Here is an 18,025-nt window from a genome sequence, read left to right as displayed (position 1 = left end):
CGCGGACCGACGAAGCGCACACACTCACCGACCGACGGCAGACGCGTTTCGGCTTAGGCGGGACACCGTGTGTTATGGGCGGCACATGCGGCCCGGCTGCCGCAGTGGGCGCTGCTGAGACCCGCCCAAGGCGCCCCGCGGGGCGGGGCGGCTACCGGCCCCCGCCCTCTCTGGGCGAGTTACCTGTCGGCCCCGCCGGCCACGTGACCGAGGGCGGCCCCCGGGAACCATGGGGGAGGGCCGCTAGACTCTAGCCCTACACGCGCACACTCACAAGGCTGGCCTGGGCTCGCGCTCCCCCAGCGGGCCCTGCCTGACTTCTGCGGCGACCCCCCTCCCTCTCCGCTCCCCCACCGGGCCTCCGCCAAGGAAAGAGTAAAACCAGGGGCCTTTTTTAGTCCGTAAGGGTCCTTTGGACTTGTGAAAATCACCAGGAGGCAGCCTGGAGGCTGTGGGGGTCACGACGGCGGGTCTGGAGGGGTAAAAGAAGTCACCCAAGGTGAAAGGGGCCGGTAAGAGTTATCAGGTATCACCCAAAGGCTTGTAGGGGGGTCGCCAGAGGTCGACTGGTGTGGGGGGAGGGTGGCAGGAAGCACAAGAGATCATTAAACCCATTTGAGTATTCACCAGAGGTCAGTGGAAAGGGTTTGTGCACACAAGTGCGAAGGCTGGGCCTCAGCCTGGCTCCAGGAAGTGCCCGCGGTGCCAAAGAGCGGTCGGAGGTGCGCAGGCCTCGGTGCTGGGGAAGGAAGAAGCGCGTCTCCCCCATCCCCGGCCCCAGCTCCCGAGAGCGGCTCCCCGGCGCTGAGCCGGATGGTCCCGGCAAGGAGCCTCACCCCTACCGCACGTGAGGCCTGCCGCCTCTTTTCGCCCTTCCCCCTTGACAACAGGCCTGTTGCCTGGAGATGTGAGCGTGCTGGCCGGTGGGGGCTAGAGGCAAAAGTGCAATGTGCCTAAGGGAGCCGCAAATTCTCCATCTCTTCTTCGGACAGCCCTTCGTGGAGGGCTCCCAGCACACTTTCGCCCTGTCGGGCTTGGTGAAGCTCCTTTACGGCGAGTTTCCAGGCCGCCCCGGATTTTCCCGAATTCTCCCGTTTATGTGACTGAGAAACTGAAGAAGAATCCGGCGGGAAGAAGGGGCTCCAGCCCGGCAGGAGCAGACACAGAGGGTTGCCAAGCCCGAGACGGAACTGGGGCGGGAGCCGCACCTCACGCTTTCGGACAAGCTGGGCGCTACGTTCGGACCTTCAGACAACTGAGAGCGAAAGAACCCGGCGTAGAGGAAGCGCCTCCGAGGCCTTGCCCACTAATTCAAACTGCACCGCGTCCCCATTTGGCGGATAAACAGACTGAGGGCGCCCGGGACACGGCGGCTGGAAGGGAGAGGTAAGTAGACTGGGTTTCCAGCGGTTTCGAGCGACCAGCCCTTCCCCTTGCGATGTAGGCGAATGACCACTCTCCGCTGTCCTTGGTAAGACCGCCACCCTACTGCCAACCCGCTTGACCCCACCCCCGGAGGCGCTAAGCCAATCAGGCCCGGGGGGAGGAGGAAATGCGCTCTTCGGGTACCACCCTCCTCTAGATAAGCTTGGAATGTCAAATATTTGTTCGGTGGGCGGGGCGCAACTGCGAGTTAAGGCCCCTCCCCCACCCAGCCAGGAGCTCGCGTGCGCCAGGCTAAATCGGGCCTTCCTCCCGGCCACGCCCTTGCAGCTAATTGCACTTCACCCCAACAGCACCCCAGCCTCTCCTAAAACTTCCCTGGCGTGCATTGCCCCTTGTCAGGCTCCAGACTGGGCTCTGCTCCAAGACGACAGAGCCCCGGGCCATCCCGGCGCTACCTGATCTAAATCTCACCTTTCCTGGTCCCCCCATCCATTCAACCTTCAGACCTTCGCGCTGGGCCCTTCCATATTCTTCCTTCAGCGCGGGTCTCAAAGCCGGGTTCCCGGAAAAGCCTCCCCCTCGAGGTGCCGTCCTGAGCGCATTCCCATTGGAGAGGCATTCATGCGTGTACAGGTCCCTGCGGGGTAGTAACCCCAAGCGTGGGGCGGCTCCCCCAAAACTCCCGTGCACCTGTCCAACCGCCTCCACCTACATGACAATTCCCGATGTTTGGACTCTTGAAAAACTAAATTCGTTAAAACAACCTTAGGGCCCCTGCTTTGCTGAGCTCCCTTACTCATCTTCAGATGGGTCCTCCCAGATCACACCATTAATACTAAACAACCCGCACTCCTGTCCCCCAGCCGGCTCTCGTCTCCTTTCTGCCAGCACTAAACCAGCTACTAACAAGATAAATCGTTTATTGTCTCCCTACCCCACCATCCACCCACCCGCGAGAATATCAGATCCTGGAGGAAAGGTTCAACCCCAGAGCCTATCACTGGGCCTGCCAGGCACATAGTAGTAGCTCAAGAATGAATGAATGGTTGACTAAGCTCTCTTCCCGTATCCATGAAAAGTAACCTTCCCTGGGGCCACAGGGCCTTTCACTAGAGTCTCATCTGTGCCCTTTCCTCCCCTCCCAACACACCCTTGCCCTAGTTAACCTCTGCCCTCCCTCCAAATTTTCCTCTCTCAAGGCACATCCCTCCTTAGCAGGGGTCCCCACTGTAGTTTGAGATTTCTGTATTTCACTGATAAATGTCCCCCAGCCCCACACCGCTACTAGCTAGTGTTCACGAATCACGAATGAATGAATCGGAGATACGGTACGCGGGAGGAATCAGCGAGGCTCCAACGGCAAACCGTACTCTGGGTACCTGGGAAAAAGGAACTTGGTCCATCGAGCCTGCCCGCAAGCTAGCGGAATCCCATCCTCACTTCAGCCCTTGGAAGCCTGCCACTAAGGCAGCCGGCGCTCCAGCCGCAGGTACGTGAAAATCTGGGCAGATACAGGGTGGAGTTCCTCACCAGGGGAGTGTGGCTCTTCTCGTGGACTTCCAGGGCGTGTAGGAATGGTGTAAAACCCCCTCCTTGTTCCCTCCTGGGAAATATTCCGCTATCGAAGAGGATTCGACACTGGGTGCTTGCTTGGCGATCCACACTCGCGGCGATCCACACTCGCCGGCCCAGGCCCATCCCCACCCTCGCGGTCAGCGGCCCCCAGCTGGGCCAGCTGCGACCCTTCCTTACTTCCCAGGCCTCCAGAGTAGCAAGCGCACTAGGTTCCCCTGGGGTTCGCATCTCCACGCCTTTGCCGCCGAATAGCCTCTGAGTACCCACCAGAGGGCGCACTGACTCTGTAGACGGAGCCAGGTGTTGCGGGGCAGGGAGGAGGAGCTGGCACTGGAAGGCTCGACCGGAGGACGCCCCAGGTGAAAGGGGAAGCCCTTGACACCGCCCCCCAGGCCACTTAGCTCCCGCTTGAGAGTCTTCGAGGCTCCTGGCTCTCTGGACATAGGCCAGGATTTTAAGCTTGGTCTTCAGGGCCCTCAAACTGCTCTGTTCCACTTTCACCCACCACTGTGCTCTACACTGCTGTGATTCTTCTGGTCTACAGACTGCTGCACATGCTAAGCTCCCTGCTTGGAGCACCCACCTACCTCATCATCCCTTTGTTTTCCTGGCACACTCCTACTTATCCATCAAGACCCATCTCTAATAATTCTTCTTCCAGGCAGCCTTCCTTGATGCCTAGACCAGGTTAGAGGCCCTGTTCTGGGCCCCTTGCCCCAGGGTTCTGTCATTATTGGGTCAGTGTTGGCCTCTCATGACTCTAGGGAGGCTCTGGCAGCAGAGGAATAGGAGGCTGCTGAGCTGTGAGCTTTAGGGAGAATCATTTGCCTCCAAATAGACTTAGCTGTGGCTACCACACCAGCTTAGAAGCCCTGGTGTTGATTGGGTTGCCCCAAGCCCAGCCACCCACCTGGTTCAGGTAGGGAAGCTTGGAGCTGGGGCGAGGGAGGGGTGGTTGCAGAGGGCCCAGTTACAGAGGAGGGCAGAGGCTGCTGGCTGGATTCTCACCTGAGGAAGATACCACAACTGGCCTGGCTCCTCAGTCCCACCTCTAGCCTTTGCTCAGAATGTTCTGCTCTACAGGAACACTCTCCCTCTTTCCCAGAATTCACATCCAACCTGTGGACCTCTCAGTCCCTTATCTTCTTCTCTAGGTCTGACAGGCACCAGGACCCTATCTTGGAAAGGGAGAGGGTTATAGAGAAGGGGGTTCATCACTCATTGATTCAACATATATTGAGCACCTGCTGTGTGCCAGGGATTATGCAGGTGGTAACCGAGGAGGACAAATGAGGGGCTTGCTCTTCCAGCAATTATATTCTAATGGGAGCTAGGCAGGAGCTGCTTCAAAGCCAGTGATCATGTCTGGGCTGAGACCTAAATCAGTTGGGTCCCCAAAAGTGGGGTCTGCAAAGTGGTCCCAGTGCAACAAGTGCAGAAGTCCTGAGGGAGAATGAGGATATCCTGTTCTAGGCAGCAAGGAAGCCATTGAGGCTGGAGATGAGAGAGTTGGGGAAGAGGGAGAGTAGAAGTTGGGGGAAACCAGAATACCCGCCAGGGTCCTCACTCACTGTGAGTGAGGTGCATATGATGCATGCAATGAGAGGGTCATAAATGGGGTTAGGTGGACAGTGACGGGGCCTGATTTAATGTTTAATGCCACAGGAATAAGGGCATAAGTTAGGACATCAGTAAGGAGGCTAGTATGGAGATGAGGGTAATGTGGCTTTGGGATGGTAGAGCTGGCAAAACTTGGTGACCACCTAGTTGTGCGTCTGAGACTCAAGGAGGTATCTTTAGTCCAGGATGACCCGGGGTCTGCAGCCCAGGGGATCATGTGAATGATGGGGTCATGGTGAAAATGAGGGAACCTCACCCTCTGACCCCTCTCCATAGTGCCAGCACTGGTTATTACTGACCAGACCTTGGCACCCCCTGCCCCAATGGCCATGGTCCTATCATCTTCAGGGCCTATGGGAGTGGGGCAACAGGGAACTGCTCCCAAGAACAGGGCCACCCTTTGAGAAGCCCATGGGCATCTGAGGCTGCAAGGCTGACAAGACATTCAGACTGTGGCCAGAGTCCAAGGCAGCCCAGGCTGTCCCGATCCGTACCCTACCCCCACTTAACCCGTGGCTCTGGACTCCTGCCTGTCCTAGCCCTGGCAGAAGGGTCTCTATTGTCTCTCATACTGGGCCTGCACCAGATTGGTCCTCAGCAGCCCCTCTGCTGGGGCCTGGGATGGAGGTGAGGGAGGCAGGGGTTTTGAAAGGGGGTCACTGGGCCAGGGTCTGAGGTGGGAGATAGTTGGACCTTAAGAGAGGAGGGTATTCCAACCACGAATGTGTTTCACTAAAAGAATATAGGAGGGGCAGGCCAAGATGGTGAGTAGATTCATTGAGGGTCACTGCAGAGAGGCTGGAAAGGGTCAGCCGTTGACCAAGAGGAAGAAAGGAAGGAAGAGAGAGAGGGAAGGAGGGAGGAAGGAAGAGAAGGAGGGAGGGAGGAAGGAAGGGGCAGGATAGAGGTCTTGGGACCAGCCAGGGATGACCAGGGTATTGACTGGCTCTCAGGAGGGGGTGTGTGAAGGATCAAGACCTCCAGTCTCCAAACATGCTGGTCACCCTATTCCAGAGTGACACATGGTACCAGAATATTACTGGTTGTCAAATCTTTGCCCACTCTATCCGCCCCGATTCCATGCACAGAGAGTCTGTGCCCTGTCTGGATCCCCGGTTTGCGTGGGGTGGGAGTGGTAGGGGGACATGAGGTCCCAACACCCCTTCCGGTCTTCAGGGGAACTAACCGATGGGCTGGCGCAGGATTGAGGCTCAAGCCCTCTCTTAACCCGGCGAGCAAACTGTTTAGTCGGCGGGTGTGTGTGTGTGTGTGTGTGTGTGTGTGTGTGTGTGCGCGCGCGCGCGCGCGCGCGCGGGGGGCGGTGGGTGATACTACACTCCAGACCCTGAAACAGGCGGACTGAACTCTCACTGGGAAGCGAAACACGCTGACCTGGCCCCTTCCCGGGCAGACAGCAGGTGGCCCCTGGGCCAGTGTAGCTTGAACCCAGATGCCCTCGGGGCAGGGTACAAAGAACCGACTTGGGAGTTGCCCAGAGGTCCTGGTCAGTCTCCTCAGGCTCAAGAACAGCCTGGGACTCACCTCTCCCCTTCTTCCTCTTGCTTTGACCCGGGTAGTTCAGTAGCGGCGAGCATTGGACCCTGAATTCCCATTCAGCCCGGCGCATTCTAGATCCCTCGTCAAGGAGGCGCCAGGAATCGGGGATGTGAGGGCTGCGCTGCGTGGACTCAGGGTACCGAGGGCTGGGCTGGGTACCCAGCAGACGCGAGCTGGGTCTGATCAGCTGAGAGCGTGCGCGAAAGCCAGGCTGAGCCTCGGTACATCGATGCGCTCGGCGTGCAGCGCGGTTAAGGGAGTTGGCCAGGGATGAGTAGGGGCTGGGCGGCGAACTCCGACTGGGAAGGAGAGTTCCTATTGGCAGGCCGTTTGCAGGAGGCGGGTCCTGATTGGTCCGGCCTCTGTGAAGGCTGCGAGCGGCGGGGTTAAGCGCGTCGCCGCTGCCAGGGCCTAGGCGCGAGACCCCAGAGCTGAATCCGCGCCTCGGACCTGGAGCTGCTGTTACTGCCATGGGCCTCCGCCTCTGCCCTTACCGAGCCGCCCTGCTCCCGAGCGGCCTCCTGTTACTCCTTATGCTCACACATGTGGCACTCCCGGCTGGACGTCCGCCACCGGTGGTGCTGGGTGAGGCGCGCGTCCAGTCGTGGGTCCGTTCGCTCGTGCGTCCGGCTGGATGGGGTGCGGGCGGGGCTGTCTGCATCTGCTCTAAGCACGGGGTGAGGGAGCGTATGATTGTCTTGTCATCTGGGTCGGCCCGTCCATTTCCTGCTATGCTGGGTGCGGTTGTGGTCAAACTCTTGTCACCTTACCCTATAGAATATGGGGGTAAGTGGGAGGGTTACCACCCGTTTGCGCATCGGTACGCCTGTTCATCTCATTCCCAAGCCTCGCCTCATCCCCATTTTTTAGCTGGAAAGACCGAGGCTCTTTGGTCCCACTCCTGAGGGCCGGTAGGAGGTAGGGTGGCTTCGGAGTTGGCCCTCAGGGGCCTCAGCGTTGACTTGGGCTTGGCTTGGACGCTGTCTCCCTCCACCCTTCCAGCCCGACACGTTTCAGAGGGCATTACTGAAAGGGAGCTCTTTGGGGAAGGATTGCTCTCCTAACCTGCCACCAGGGCTCTCCCCTAACTTATCAAATATGTGGCATTGGGCCTGAGGGAGGAGGCTCAAGGGAATCTGAGGATGGCTATAGACAGAGGGAGGGGTTGAGACAATGGCTATGAACAGATGTCATACTGTACCCTTACTCCTGCCAGACCTACTTGGACTCCGTACGCTATGTTGGGGCTAGGCAACCTCCCCTGCCTACCTCCTCCTTGCTGCTGGCCCAGGCAACTGTCCAGGAGCCAGTAGTATTTCCTTGTGGTGGGTGTGGCAGGGATGAGACCTCTCTGTCTTGGGGTCTTTGGGTGCCTCATTCAGGCCATCACTCCCACGAAGAGCTAGTGTGTTGGTGGCCATCCAGGGCTCCTAAAAGCAGAGGCATGCCGAGGTATACATTACATACTGAGTCTGCTGCAGCATGACCCCCATGCTCTTTCTGCTGGGAGTATTTTAATGGGGATGATGCAGATCACAGAAGGGTAGGGTTAGCAGGTAGTGTGATCCCAGGGGTCCTCCACCAGGAGCTCTGGGCCAGGAAATGCTCCCAGGGAATGCTGGACCCAGGTTCACCATGGAGTTTGGGCAGATTTGGCCTTGCCTTCCCTAAGCGTGCAGGATGATTCCCAGAGGTGAGGTCTGTGCTGGGCAGGCACAGAGAATCCACTGACCCAGTCAGGAAAGGTTTCCTGGAGTACGCAGCTGGAGCTGAGTCCAGGAGAGAGTTCCAGGCAGAGGGAACTACGTATCAGAGGGAGGGAGCTAAGCAGTCCAGGCTCTCTGGAATGGAGTGGGGGAAGGAGTAGATGGTGCAGGGCTCGTGACTGGTTGGGTCATCTGGACTTTGTCTTGGGAGCCTGCAGGGAGCCTTGTGTGGACCTAAGGAGTACTGAGTATGAAGGGTGTGGGATTGGGAAGTGTGTGGTCTCTGACCAGACTGGTCCTAGGCCTTTTCACCTGTATTGGTGCTAAATGCACTCATTAATTCATTCAGTTCTTAGTTATCCTAGATCACAGCAGAGGAGCCTCGGGTTGTACCTAGAGGCACTGAGCAACTGGAATCGTAACCTGCCCAGCTTCTCAGAGAATGAGGCTATTGGCATTAATCCTGGGAAACCCCATGGTGGACAGCAGACAAGCTGTTCCTGGACACAGAGCAGGGACCTAAACTTGGCCATCAGAGGATCAGCATCCAAGGGTGACCAGTCTCTGTGGGTGGGACTCAAATTGGTGGTAGAGGAAGCAGAGGCCAGAGAAGGGATACTGAAGGCCCTGGGTGGGGGAAGGGACTATAGCAAGCTATTTCCACCTCTCCCAGTCTCAGTTTCATTATCTGTAAAGTAGGCATAATAAGGATATTCTTCCCAGTGTTACTTGAGGTGAAAGGCATGTGGATGGCTCTTATCTAGTTCTAGGCACAGAGGGACCCAGGAAGTGACCATTGGTATTTTTAGAGGCCACACAGCCTGGCCAGGCAAAGGGTATCCAAGCAAAGCAGATCAGATGACTTCCTCTTTCAGCTATTTCCTCTCTGGTGGAAACAGTGACCAAGGTTTCTTCACTGCCCTGTCTAGTCCACAAGCATCTCATCTAGAGGCTGTCATGCTGGGGACTCCCCACTTCTGCACCACATCATGAAGGGAGGTGAATGCAGGTGCCACACCTCCCTCCCATGGCTGCACTGAGGACACAGTGGGATGGTGCACAAGGAGAGCTTGTCCTCTGCAGGGCTGTGTTCACAGCTGGAGGCCAGCGAATGCCCCAGAGAGCCAAACACTGGATCCTAAATGGGGTTTGGAAGGTGTCAAGAGAATGGCATGCGGGAGGAGGCGAGGCCTGAAAAGTCACTGGGAGTCAATGGACTGTGAAGGGCCTTGAATGTTAGGCACTGAAGCAAGGGGGGAGCGGGGGATGGGTTTGAGTGTCACAAGGGCCCCAGGCCTCTGTATAGACTGAATAAGTAGAGTGAAGTCATCCTTGGAGCCTGGTCACACCCACCCCCATTGGGCTGTAGCTGGAATGGTATGTTGCTTCAAGAGAGTCATTTCCAACACAAGTGTGCTAAGATGCTAGGGCCCTCCAGGTGAGGTGCACTCTGGAACCTTTAGAAGGGTTTAGCATCTGGGCTCTGGCCTTTAGCAAGCCCTGAGGACCTCAGTAGGCTGGCAGGTGCCTGCTTCTCTCAACTGTTTCTGTTCATTGCCCCCCTCCAGAGCCTATCCTGGAGTGCCTTCTTTGGATTTATTTTTGGCTGGTTAAGTGGCCCAGTGCTCTGTCCTGTTTCCCAATCCTTCTTTCAGAGTATACAAGACCCTGCCTATGAAGCCGAAACCACCGTCTGTACCCTGACACTGAATTAAATCTCGGAGACAGAGTTTTGGGTGAAGTAGAGAGGTATAGCTTTATTGCTTTGCCAGGCAAAGGGGGCCACAGCAGGCTAATGCCCTCAAAACTGTGTGTCCCAACTTGGAGAGGGTAGTGAGAAGTTTGATAGTAATGGTTCAAGAGGGTGTGGTCAGCTCATGGAAATTCTTCTGATTGGTTGGTGGTGAGGTGAGTGGGAGTCAACATCATCAACCTTCTGGTTCCAGCGTGTCTGGGGTCTGCAGCATACCGGTGGGGGTTTCAGTATCTGCAAAACAGCTCAAAGATATTGTTGTGTGTGTGTATCCCTTGATGGGGAACCAGGACCTTGCCCCAAGGCTGCAGTATGGTTTCTCTATGACTGTTTCTCCTTTGTCTTGCATCCCCTCCCTTCCCTAATTAACAACTGCATGAATCTGCCAGTTGGAACTCAGGAAAGGTCATGGAGGCTGAATGAAGCCTATTTCCTGTAATCAGAGAAATGGGGAACACAGAAAGGCTTTTGTGCCTAGGAGCCCCATAGATATCACCTACTCTGCAGCCTGGGATAGCCGTGGGTAGAAGGCCTTTGGGTTTCCAGCCTGCCAGGCCCAGGGTCTCATTCATGCTCTATGTCCCCCTTCAGTGCCCGGTGATTTGGGCAACCAGCTGGAGGCAAAGCTGGACAAGCCGACAGTTGTGCACTACCTCTGCTCCAAGAGGACAGACAGCTACTTCACACTCTGGCTGAACCTGGAACTGCTGCTGCCTGTCATCATTGACTGCTGGATTGACAATATCAGGTGGGGGCTGGGGCACAGGTGGGGCGCTGCTCGCTGACCTGGTCTAGAGACGCCTCCAAAGCCCATTTCTATCTCACCTGCGCCTCAAGAGATCTCAGGCTCAGCGTCACTGACCTCTCTCCCTTCCCATTTCCTCTGTCTGGTCCACGCCACCTTGGCACTCTCCCAGACAGAACTTTCTTCCCTTTCCTGCTGCTCCTGTCCCTACCCTCTCCAGTGCCTCAGGCCCTATTTGTGGTTTCTATGCTCCAGCCCCTATTCACAGCTTCGCCTTGGCCCCCACCCTTTCCCTTGCCTCTGACTTGGCCACACCTGCCCCTTCCAGCTGCTTGGGGATTCCTTTCCACTTGCTGTTCTTTCAGCCTGGAATCACCCTTTACTCCCTTTGCCTGATAAACTCCCTCCCATTCACTCTTTAAAACCCAAGCCTGCTTTCTTTGTGAAGTCTCCCTGCCAATCTCCAGAGCTCTTTTTGTTTCTGTGTTAGTTTTTTATAAATTTATTTATTTAATTTTTGGCTGCGTTGCTCGCGTGGGGTCTTTGTTGCTGCGCGTGAGCTTTCTCTAGTTGTGGCGAGCGGTGCGTGGGCTTCTCATAGCGGTGGCTTCTCTTGTTGCGGAGCACAGGCTCTAGGCACGTGGGCTTCAGTAGTTGTGGCACATGGGCTCAGTAGTTGTGGCTTGCGGGCTCTAGAGCACAGGCTCAGTAGTTGTGGCACACGGTCTTAGTTGCTCCACGGCATGTGGGGTCTTCCTGGCCCAGGGCTTGAACCCGTGTCCCCTGCATTGGCAGGCGGATTCTTAACCACTTTGCCACCAGGGAAGTCCATGTCCAGAGCTCTTAACCTCCCCTTCCCCCTGGCCACATGCCTGCTCCTCTAACCTGCATTCCCTGCCTGCCAAACATTGTTTCCTAGGATATTTCTTCCATAATAAGATAATCATGTAATAAGACTTACTGCTTATTGAATGCAAACACTATACATTTTACATACTTTCTTTTATTGAGTCTTACAGCAATCCAGTGAAACAAGTGCTGTTTTTAGACCTGTTTTACAGATGAGGAAATCTGGAAGCTCAAAGAGGTTACAAAATTGCTTAGGGTCACTTAGCTAATAAGTGACAAACTAGAATTTGAACCCATAGTTGTGTGCCTCTGAACTAAGGTTCCCGCCCACCCTGAGCTCCCTGAAGGCAGGGACTGTGTCTCTTTTATCTTTAAAGCTGTAGGACCAGAAACACAATTGTTTTTCAATAAATATTTGAGCTGAATGGAGTCTTTCAAATTAAGATTGTTTTTTCCCCTTGAGACACACTAGCTGGTTCTAGCTGGTTCTCTGGGCACCCTGCCTTTCCCTGTTGTTTATGACCCCTGCTTTGTTGACTCTTTCCTCCTCCTTGTGCGATCAGGGTTATTTCTGGGATGTTGATCCGCATTTCTATTTTTGTGCAGAAGCATGGTCTCAGGTATTGCCAGTTGGAGGTACAGGCTGATACTGAGAGGGGCTTATCTACTTTTGTTGGGCTCTGACCTCTTTAGACTTGCATCCAGCACAGAGTACTTTGGCTTTCTAGAACTTTGCTGAGTGGCCATTGGGATGATCTACAGATTGCCCTGGAGAGAGTGGGTCCCCAGGACTTTGATTTGGGCCAGTGTTGGGTATCTTGTCAGCTTTCTGTGGCTGATCTTTAAGGGTGGGTGGGACTCAGGACCACTGGGGACTGCAGGTCTAGCCTGTGTTTTCTCAGGCACATTTGCCTCCTTAGTATCAAGGGAGGCCAGAGCAGGGTTCCTGGCCTGGCACAAGGCTTTCCTCCTGTCTTCCACCACCCTGTCCCCATCATGTCTCCAGGCCTTGCCCACCCACTCACACAGCAGCCACAGGTGCTCGGGGTTTCTCTGTCTGGTTCTGTTGTGTGTTGCATTCATCATCTCCTTTGCCCTGTGTTGTGTTATGGTGGGTGGCAGGAGCTGGATCCATGGAGATGGAGCAATGGGAGCCTGTGAAGTTAGGCTGCCTGCCTTTTGGGGTCAAGTGTGATGTTCATGGCAGAGCCAGGCCTGGCAGCCAGATCCCTCTCTAACCATATCTAAGACCTGCATTAGACAGTATGGGTGACATTGAGGAGAAGGGAATATTGCCTCACAGGGGTCCTGGAGTCAGTCTCTGGAGTGAGCCTTGGTGGGGTCCTCATTTGGATGTGGTTACTCTGATCTGTGCTTTACAAATTTGCTTTGTGACTTTTTGGTCTCCCCTATACATCTGACCAGACCTGAGGATGGGAAGGGAATGTGGCTCAGGACACAAGACAGTATTGGGACACACCAACTTAGGTGTCACCTCTGGGTCACTGGCTCAACATCCCCTCCTGGCAGGCTGGTCTACAACCGAACGTCCCGCACCACCCAGTTTCCTGATGGTGTGGATGTGCGTGTCCCTGGCTTTGGAAAGACCTTCTCACTGGAGTTCCTGGACCCCAGCAAAAGCAGTGTGGGTGTGTAGCCCTTCCTCATGGCCCCCAGGGAATGGGGATGGAGGTTCTGATGGACTCCGAGAGTGGGAGGAGCCCTGTTGGTTTGAGTGGGGGTAGCCTGTGAACCGTCTCTAATCAGTGTGGGCACAGAGCCCTATAGCACTCCTTCGGGGATCTCCCGGCTGTAGGTGTCACAGTCTCCTTGGCAGGCGTGGTGTGGGCAGCTGACAACGACTGTACTCTCTCTAATCCTGTGGATTTATGTCTATAGGTTCCTATTTCCACACCATGGTGGAGAGCCTTGTGGGCTGGGGCTACACACGAGGTGAGGACGTCCGGGGGGCCCCCTATGACTGGCGCCGAGCTCCAAGTAAGTGGTTGCTCTCATTTCCTCCCTGAGATCATGCGGGAGGGGGGTGGAGAGGAGGAGGTAACAGCCACCAAAGGCCCTGGGCCTTTCCCTTCTCCCGTGTCTCTGGCATCCAGCCCAGCCATCACAGGTCCTGTCCTTCCCCCACCCTCAGCCCAGGATTTCTGGTCCTCTGAGCCCTGGGGAGAGATAATGAGGCTGAGGAGGGGAAAAGGAGCTGCTTCTCCCTTCATGGAAATTGAGGGGAAACCAGACCCTCCCCACTTGGATTTTCACACACTCCCCACCCACCTAGTCCTGGGTCTGGCCTGAGACACAGTCAGTGGTTCAGGCCCAAGGACCCTTCCTGCCTGACCCCCGCCTGGCTCTGGCCTGCAGATGAAAACGGGCCCTACTTCCTGGCCCTCCGCGAGATGATCGAGGAGATGCACCAGCTGTATGGGGGCCCCGTGGTGCTGGCTGCCCACAGTATGGGCAACATGTACACGCTCTACTTTCTGCAGCAGCAGCCACAGGCCTGGAAGGACAAGTATATCCATGCCTTTGTGGCACTGGGTCCGCCCTGGGGGGGCGTGGCCAAGACCCTGCGCGTCCTGGCCTCAGGTAAGACCCTGCCTGGCCCAGCATGGGGGGTGCTGGTATCAGATGGCACACTCTCTTTCCCTCTACAGTGGCCTCCTGGGCCACCCTCACATCTCTTCTCTTGGGTCAGGACCCTTCCTTATCCAGAGTTGTATTCTTTTCCAAACATCTCTTTCTAAAAGAGAATATAACACTACTAAATTCACCTCTCTGGCTGATGACTCTTGTTATCTGTGTAGGTTTCTTACAACATGTACACGGAGTGGCATAACCGTTGGTCATAGGGCACACGTGTACACACACACACACACACACACACACAGCTTGGTCCTGGCTGGCCTTACTTGGTTTGATCCAAAGTTCTCTGGAGGAGCCTTCTCCCTCTCTCTTACCCCCATCCTCACTTCTTCATCCCCACCTTCACCCCAGAGAAGGAAGGCTGGGCTACAGTTTCCTGTTTGTGAGTTACACCTCCCTCTGTGGCAGCGGGGAGCCTCTGTGGGCCACACAGAGAGGAAGCAGGTGCAGATTTGTCTGGGCCTGCTTGCTTGGCAGTTGGGAAAACCACCTCCTTCCCTGTTCCTCCCCAGTCCACTTGCCTTTTCAGGACTGTTAGAACATACCAGCTGTAGCCCCAGGGCTTTCCTCCCTCTGCTAGGACTGGATGTGAGCCAGGGCTGTACCAAGCATCTGATGAGCTTTCTTCCTCAAGTGACTGCCACTGCCTGACCTGCTTATTGGTCACCTGATCGTTGTGATCAGTCCTCTCCCAGTCGTCACCCTGGATTAGCTGGACAGTGAATCCAATTATAGTGAGGACTCATCACAGCTACCTACTCTGTCCAGCCTGGACCTGAAAGGAGAGATGTGGGCCCTTCTGAGTTTGAGACAGGTTACCATGGTGGAGTTCAGGTACTGGCCCTTTCAGAGCTTCCCCATGAGTCCCCTTAGAGCGGTGGTCCCCAACCTTTTTGGCACCAGGGAATGGTTTCGTGGAAGACAATTTTTCCACGGAGGGGGCGGGGGGCTTGGGAGGGGTGATGGTTCAGGCGGTGATGCGAGTGATGGGGGGCGGTGGGTAAATCGTCACTCTCTAGCCCACTGCTCACCTCCTGCTGTGTAGCCCAGTTCCTAACAGGCCGCAGACTGGTAATGGTCCGCGGCCCGGGGGTTGGGGACCCCTGCCTTAGTTAGAGCTTTGCCTCAGATTCTGGGAGACTGCTGTCAGGCTCTGGCAGTCTGGGAGTGGGGGTGGGACAGGACGGGTGGTAGTTGTGGACCCTTAGCTAGGGGTTCCCTTTCCTGAGGGCTCCTAGAGCCAGGCCCCAGCAGGCAGAGCTGAAGGCCTGCAGTCAGTGGTGGGGTGATGGGTGGCTGTGGGTCCTGAGCAGGGCAGAGGCCCCTGTTCCCAAGTTCCAGCTCATCCTCTGGCGATCTCACTGGCTGGTGGATGCGTTTGTGCTGTTGGCATTCCTATGTAAGAAAGACTCTCACTTTGTCTGCAGCCTCCCCTCCTGCCCTGTCTCCTGCAGGCCTGGCTGCCCAGGTCAGTGCCAGGCAGGTAGGTGGGATGAGATCAGGGCTGGCTGGATGTAGGTCTGAGCCTAGGAAGGGGAAAAATGTTTACATAGCTCAATGTAATAAAAGATTAAGAGGACTGTGACTGTGTCTTTGGGCTGCCCACCTGCTGATTCACCTGTGACAAGGTCAGTACCCACAGGCCGGGTGATAAGTGCTCTGGGGAAGGTATTGTTTTTACCATGAATCACCCTGTGGGTGTGAGCTGCCTAAATCCCTGGTGACAAAATGCAAAAGGAAAGAAACAAATCTTGGTCATGTGCTTCCTAGATAGAGCAAAAATACAGGGAAATAGGGGAGTTGTCACCTCGTTAACAGCATAGAGATGCCAGAGTGCTGGCCAGGCCCCGGGCTGGGGGCTGGCAGGGGCCCTGGCGGTGAGCATGCTGCCCAGCTGGCTTGCATTCCCGAGCACAGACTGACTGGAGTCCTCTATCCGCAGGAGACAACAACCGGATCCCGGTCATTGGGCCCCTGAAGATCCGGGAGCAGCAGCGGTCTGCCGTCTCCACCAGCTGGCTGCTGCCCTACAACTATACCTGGTCACCCAAAAAGGTCTTCGTGCACACACCCACAGCCAACTACACGCTGCAGGACTATCGCCGCTTCTTCCAGGACATCGGCTTCGAAGACGGCTGGCTTATGCGGCAGGACACGGAGGGGCTGGTTGAAGCCATGGTACCACCTGGAGTGCGACTGCACTGCCTCTACGGCACTGGTGTCCCTACGCCAGACTCCTTCTACTATGAAAGCTTCCCGGACCGTGACCCGAAAATCTGCTTTGGTGATGGTGACGGCACTGTGAACTTGCAGAGCGCCCTGCAGTGCCAGGCCTGGCGTGGCCACCAGGAGCAAGAAGTGTCATTGCAGGCACTGCCGGGCACCGAGCACATCGCGATGCTGGCCAACGCCACTACCCTGGCCTATCTGAAACGCGTGCTCCTCGGGCCCTGATTCCTATGCTGGGCAGGGCTCTGGGATGGCCTGGCCACCACTGCTTCTCCTGGCCTGTGGGGCAACCATGGCCCATGAGTTGAGCAGTTTGTGACTGATCATCTAAGGCCCTGGATCTTGGGTTGTGAAGTGGGGAAATGCTGGTTTTTTTATCCTTCCTCTCTGGGAATGAGGAAGGAAGACATAGTCTGAAGTTACTTGAGGGACCCTTGGAAAGAATGCTGCTGATGGTGGAATTGTGACCTCAGGACTGGCTCCGCAGGTGGATTGGCTGGCACCTGACCCCAATCCCCAGTGCTGGGGCCTTGTGTTCCTCCTACCCCTGTGGCCTTTTCACACTCGCCCACCAGGGCCTGGCTCCTCAGCTTTCTTGTGAGGGATGTTACTGAACTGTGGTCCCTAGGTTGGGCTCCTGGTCCCTAGGGTGTACCTTCTCACACATTGGCCACAAGTCAGCCTGCTACTGGCCACGGGTGGCTGGAGCTGCTGTCTTTGTGTGGCCTAGCTGCTCACACAGCCTGACTGTGGCTTTCTGGGGGCAGCCCGGTTCCCCCTGCAGGCAGGGGTGGGTTGTTACGCTCTCCATGGTTCCCAGGCCCTGGGGCATTCACTCCTACCTCCCTTACTTCTAAGAACAGCCTAGCTCAGGGCTGGGCAGCAGATGGACCCCCAGTTCTCGGGGCTGTGTCCCAGGAGCCCTGATCTCCTTGGTTGGGCTGTTGCCCACAGTATTGATGCTGCCTCCCTTTGCCCTGGGGCTGTGGTTCAAGAATGAGAGCAGAGCCTGGTGCCATGCCCTTTAGGTACTTATGAGGAAAGAGGACTCAAGGAAGCAGCCAAGGCCAATCAGAGCCACCCTGAGCTGCCCTCTTGCTGACCCTCCACCACATTGCCACCCTGCCCAGGATCTCTCTAGCGTTCACGTGGGCTGGCACAGGACTGAGAGGAGGTAGGACTCTTGCCCACTCTGCCCAGCACCCATCCCCACCAGGCAGCTCAGTGATGTTTAGTCAGCAGGGACTTGCCCAGAAACTTGAGTGGGCCCCTGAGAGAGCCAGGTGCCTTAGGGGCCCCCTAGGGGTTTTCTTCCTGCTCCAGAGGTGCTGCATGGATCTCCCTGTGATAGCAGGGATGGAGGATGTGGATCTGCCTTGGTGGTCTCCAAGTGGGCAGTGCCTAAAGGCCAAGACTTGGGTCTAGCCTCTGGGGTGGAGCCCCAAAGCCACAGTCAGGCTGGACTGTGCTTCGCTCCTACAAGGTTTCTGTGAAGCAGAATTTTCTCTGTTGCATTCATAGCCAGCATCTGTCTCTCCCTTTGTTCCTGAGTGGTGGGCCCCACATGGGGCTCTGAGCAGGCTGTACCTCGATTCTGGCAATAAAAGTATTCTGGATGCTGTAAAGTACCCTGGCCTAGCCTCTGCTCTGAGCATGAGAGGAAGGAGTCAGTGGAAGGGTGAGGGGACTAGCGAGGCAGGTAATCAGAGGCTGGACCTTGACCTTTCTGGGGCCTTGATGGGTTCTCTCAGCACCAAAGCATGGCTCCTGTGCACCTCTTTGGGTTTTATCCTCCTTCCCCCTCTCCTGGGATCTAGTTCCCCTCCTAGGACTGAGAAGCAGGACCTGAAACATTCCTGTTGGAATGGAGCTCCTGCCCACCACCCAACTCTGCCGCTCCTATGTGGTCAACAGGCCCCAAATGTCACCCCACAGCTGGGAGCCAAG

At 56.2% G+C, this 18,025-nt stretch overlaps 1 protein-coding gene across 11 annotated transcripts; it reads left to right on the top strand.

Annotated features, from left to right (window-relative positions):
• Positions 1-237: 237 nt before the first annotated feature.
• Positions 238-17,703, top strand: PLA2G15 (phospholipase A2 group XV). Of its 11 annotated transcripts, XR_007474517.1 has the most exons (8): positions 1,332-1,471; positions 2,658-2,875; positions 10,189-10,345; positions 12,617-12,840; positions 13,091-13,189; positions 13,568-13,792; positions 14,379-14,683; positions 15,792-15,917. XR_007474517.1 is itself a non-coding variant. In XM_033434223.2 (7 exons), exons 1-7 carry the CDS (start codon positions 1,449-1,451, stop codon positions 16,301-16,303), a joined length of 1,329 nt encoding a protein of 442 aa, XP_033290114.2. In that variant the 5' UTR covers positions 238-1,448; the 3' UTR covers positions 16,304-17,703. The 11 variants fall into 11 exon arrangements, 10 of the variants coding, with proteins under 10 accessions (XP_033290114.2, XP_033290115.2, XP_049559951.1 ...); XM_033434223.2 differs by lacking the exon at positions 14,379-14,683 and having other exon boundaries at positions 238-1,471; positions 12,617-12,836; positions 13,693-13,792; positions 15,792-17,703; XM_049703994.1 differs by lacking the exon at positions 14,379-14,683 and having other exon boundaries at positions 257-1,471; positions 12,722-12,836; positions 13,693-13,792; positions 15,792-17,703.
• Positions 17,704-18,025: the final 322 nt, after the last annotated feature.

Source organism: Orcinus orca, chromosome 20, assembly GCF_937001465.1.
Source record: "Orcinus orca chromosome 20, mOrcOrc1.1, whole genome shotgun sequence".
NCBI classification, from domain to species: domain Eukaryota; kingdom Metazoa; phylum Chordata; class Mammalia; order Artiodactyla; family Delphinidae; genus Orcinus; species Orcinus orca.
Note: the sequence above shows the minus strand (reverse complement) of the source record. Positions and strands in the feature narration are given on the sequence as shown.

Excerpts from the sequence above, each read along its gene's own strand:
- PLA2G15 (XM_033434218.2), top strand. The coding sequence starts at position 1,449 with ATGACCACTCTCCGCTGTCCTTG. Across the intron at positions 1,472-2,657 it reads ACCACTCTCCGCTGTCCTTG|CCCCACACCGCTACTAGCTA; the intron begins GTAAGACCGCCA and ends AATGTCCCCCAG. Across the intron at positions 13,190-13,567 it reads TGACTGGCGCCGAGCTCCAA|ATGAAAACGGGCCCTACTTC; the intron begins GTAAGTGGTTGC and ends TCTGGCCTGCAG.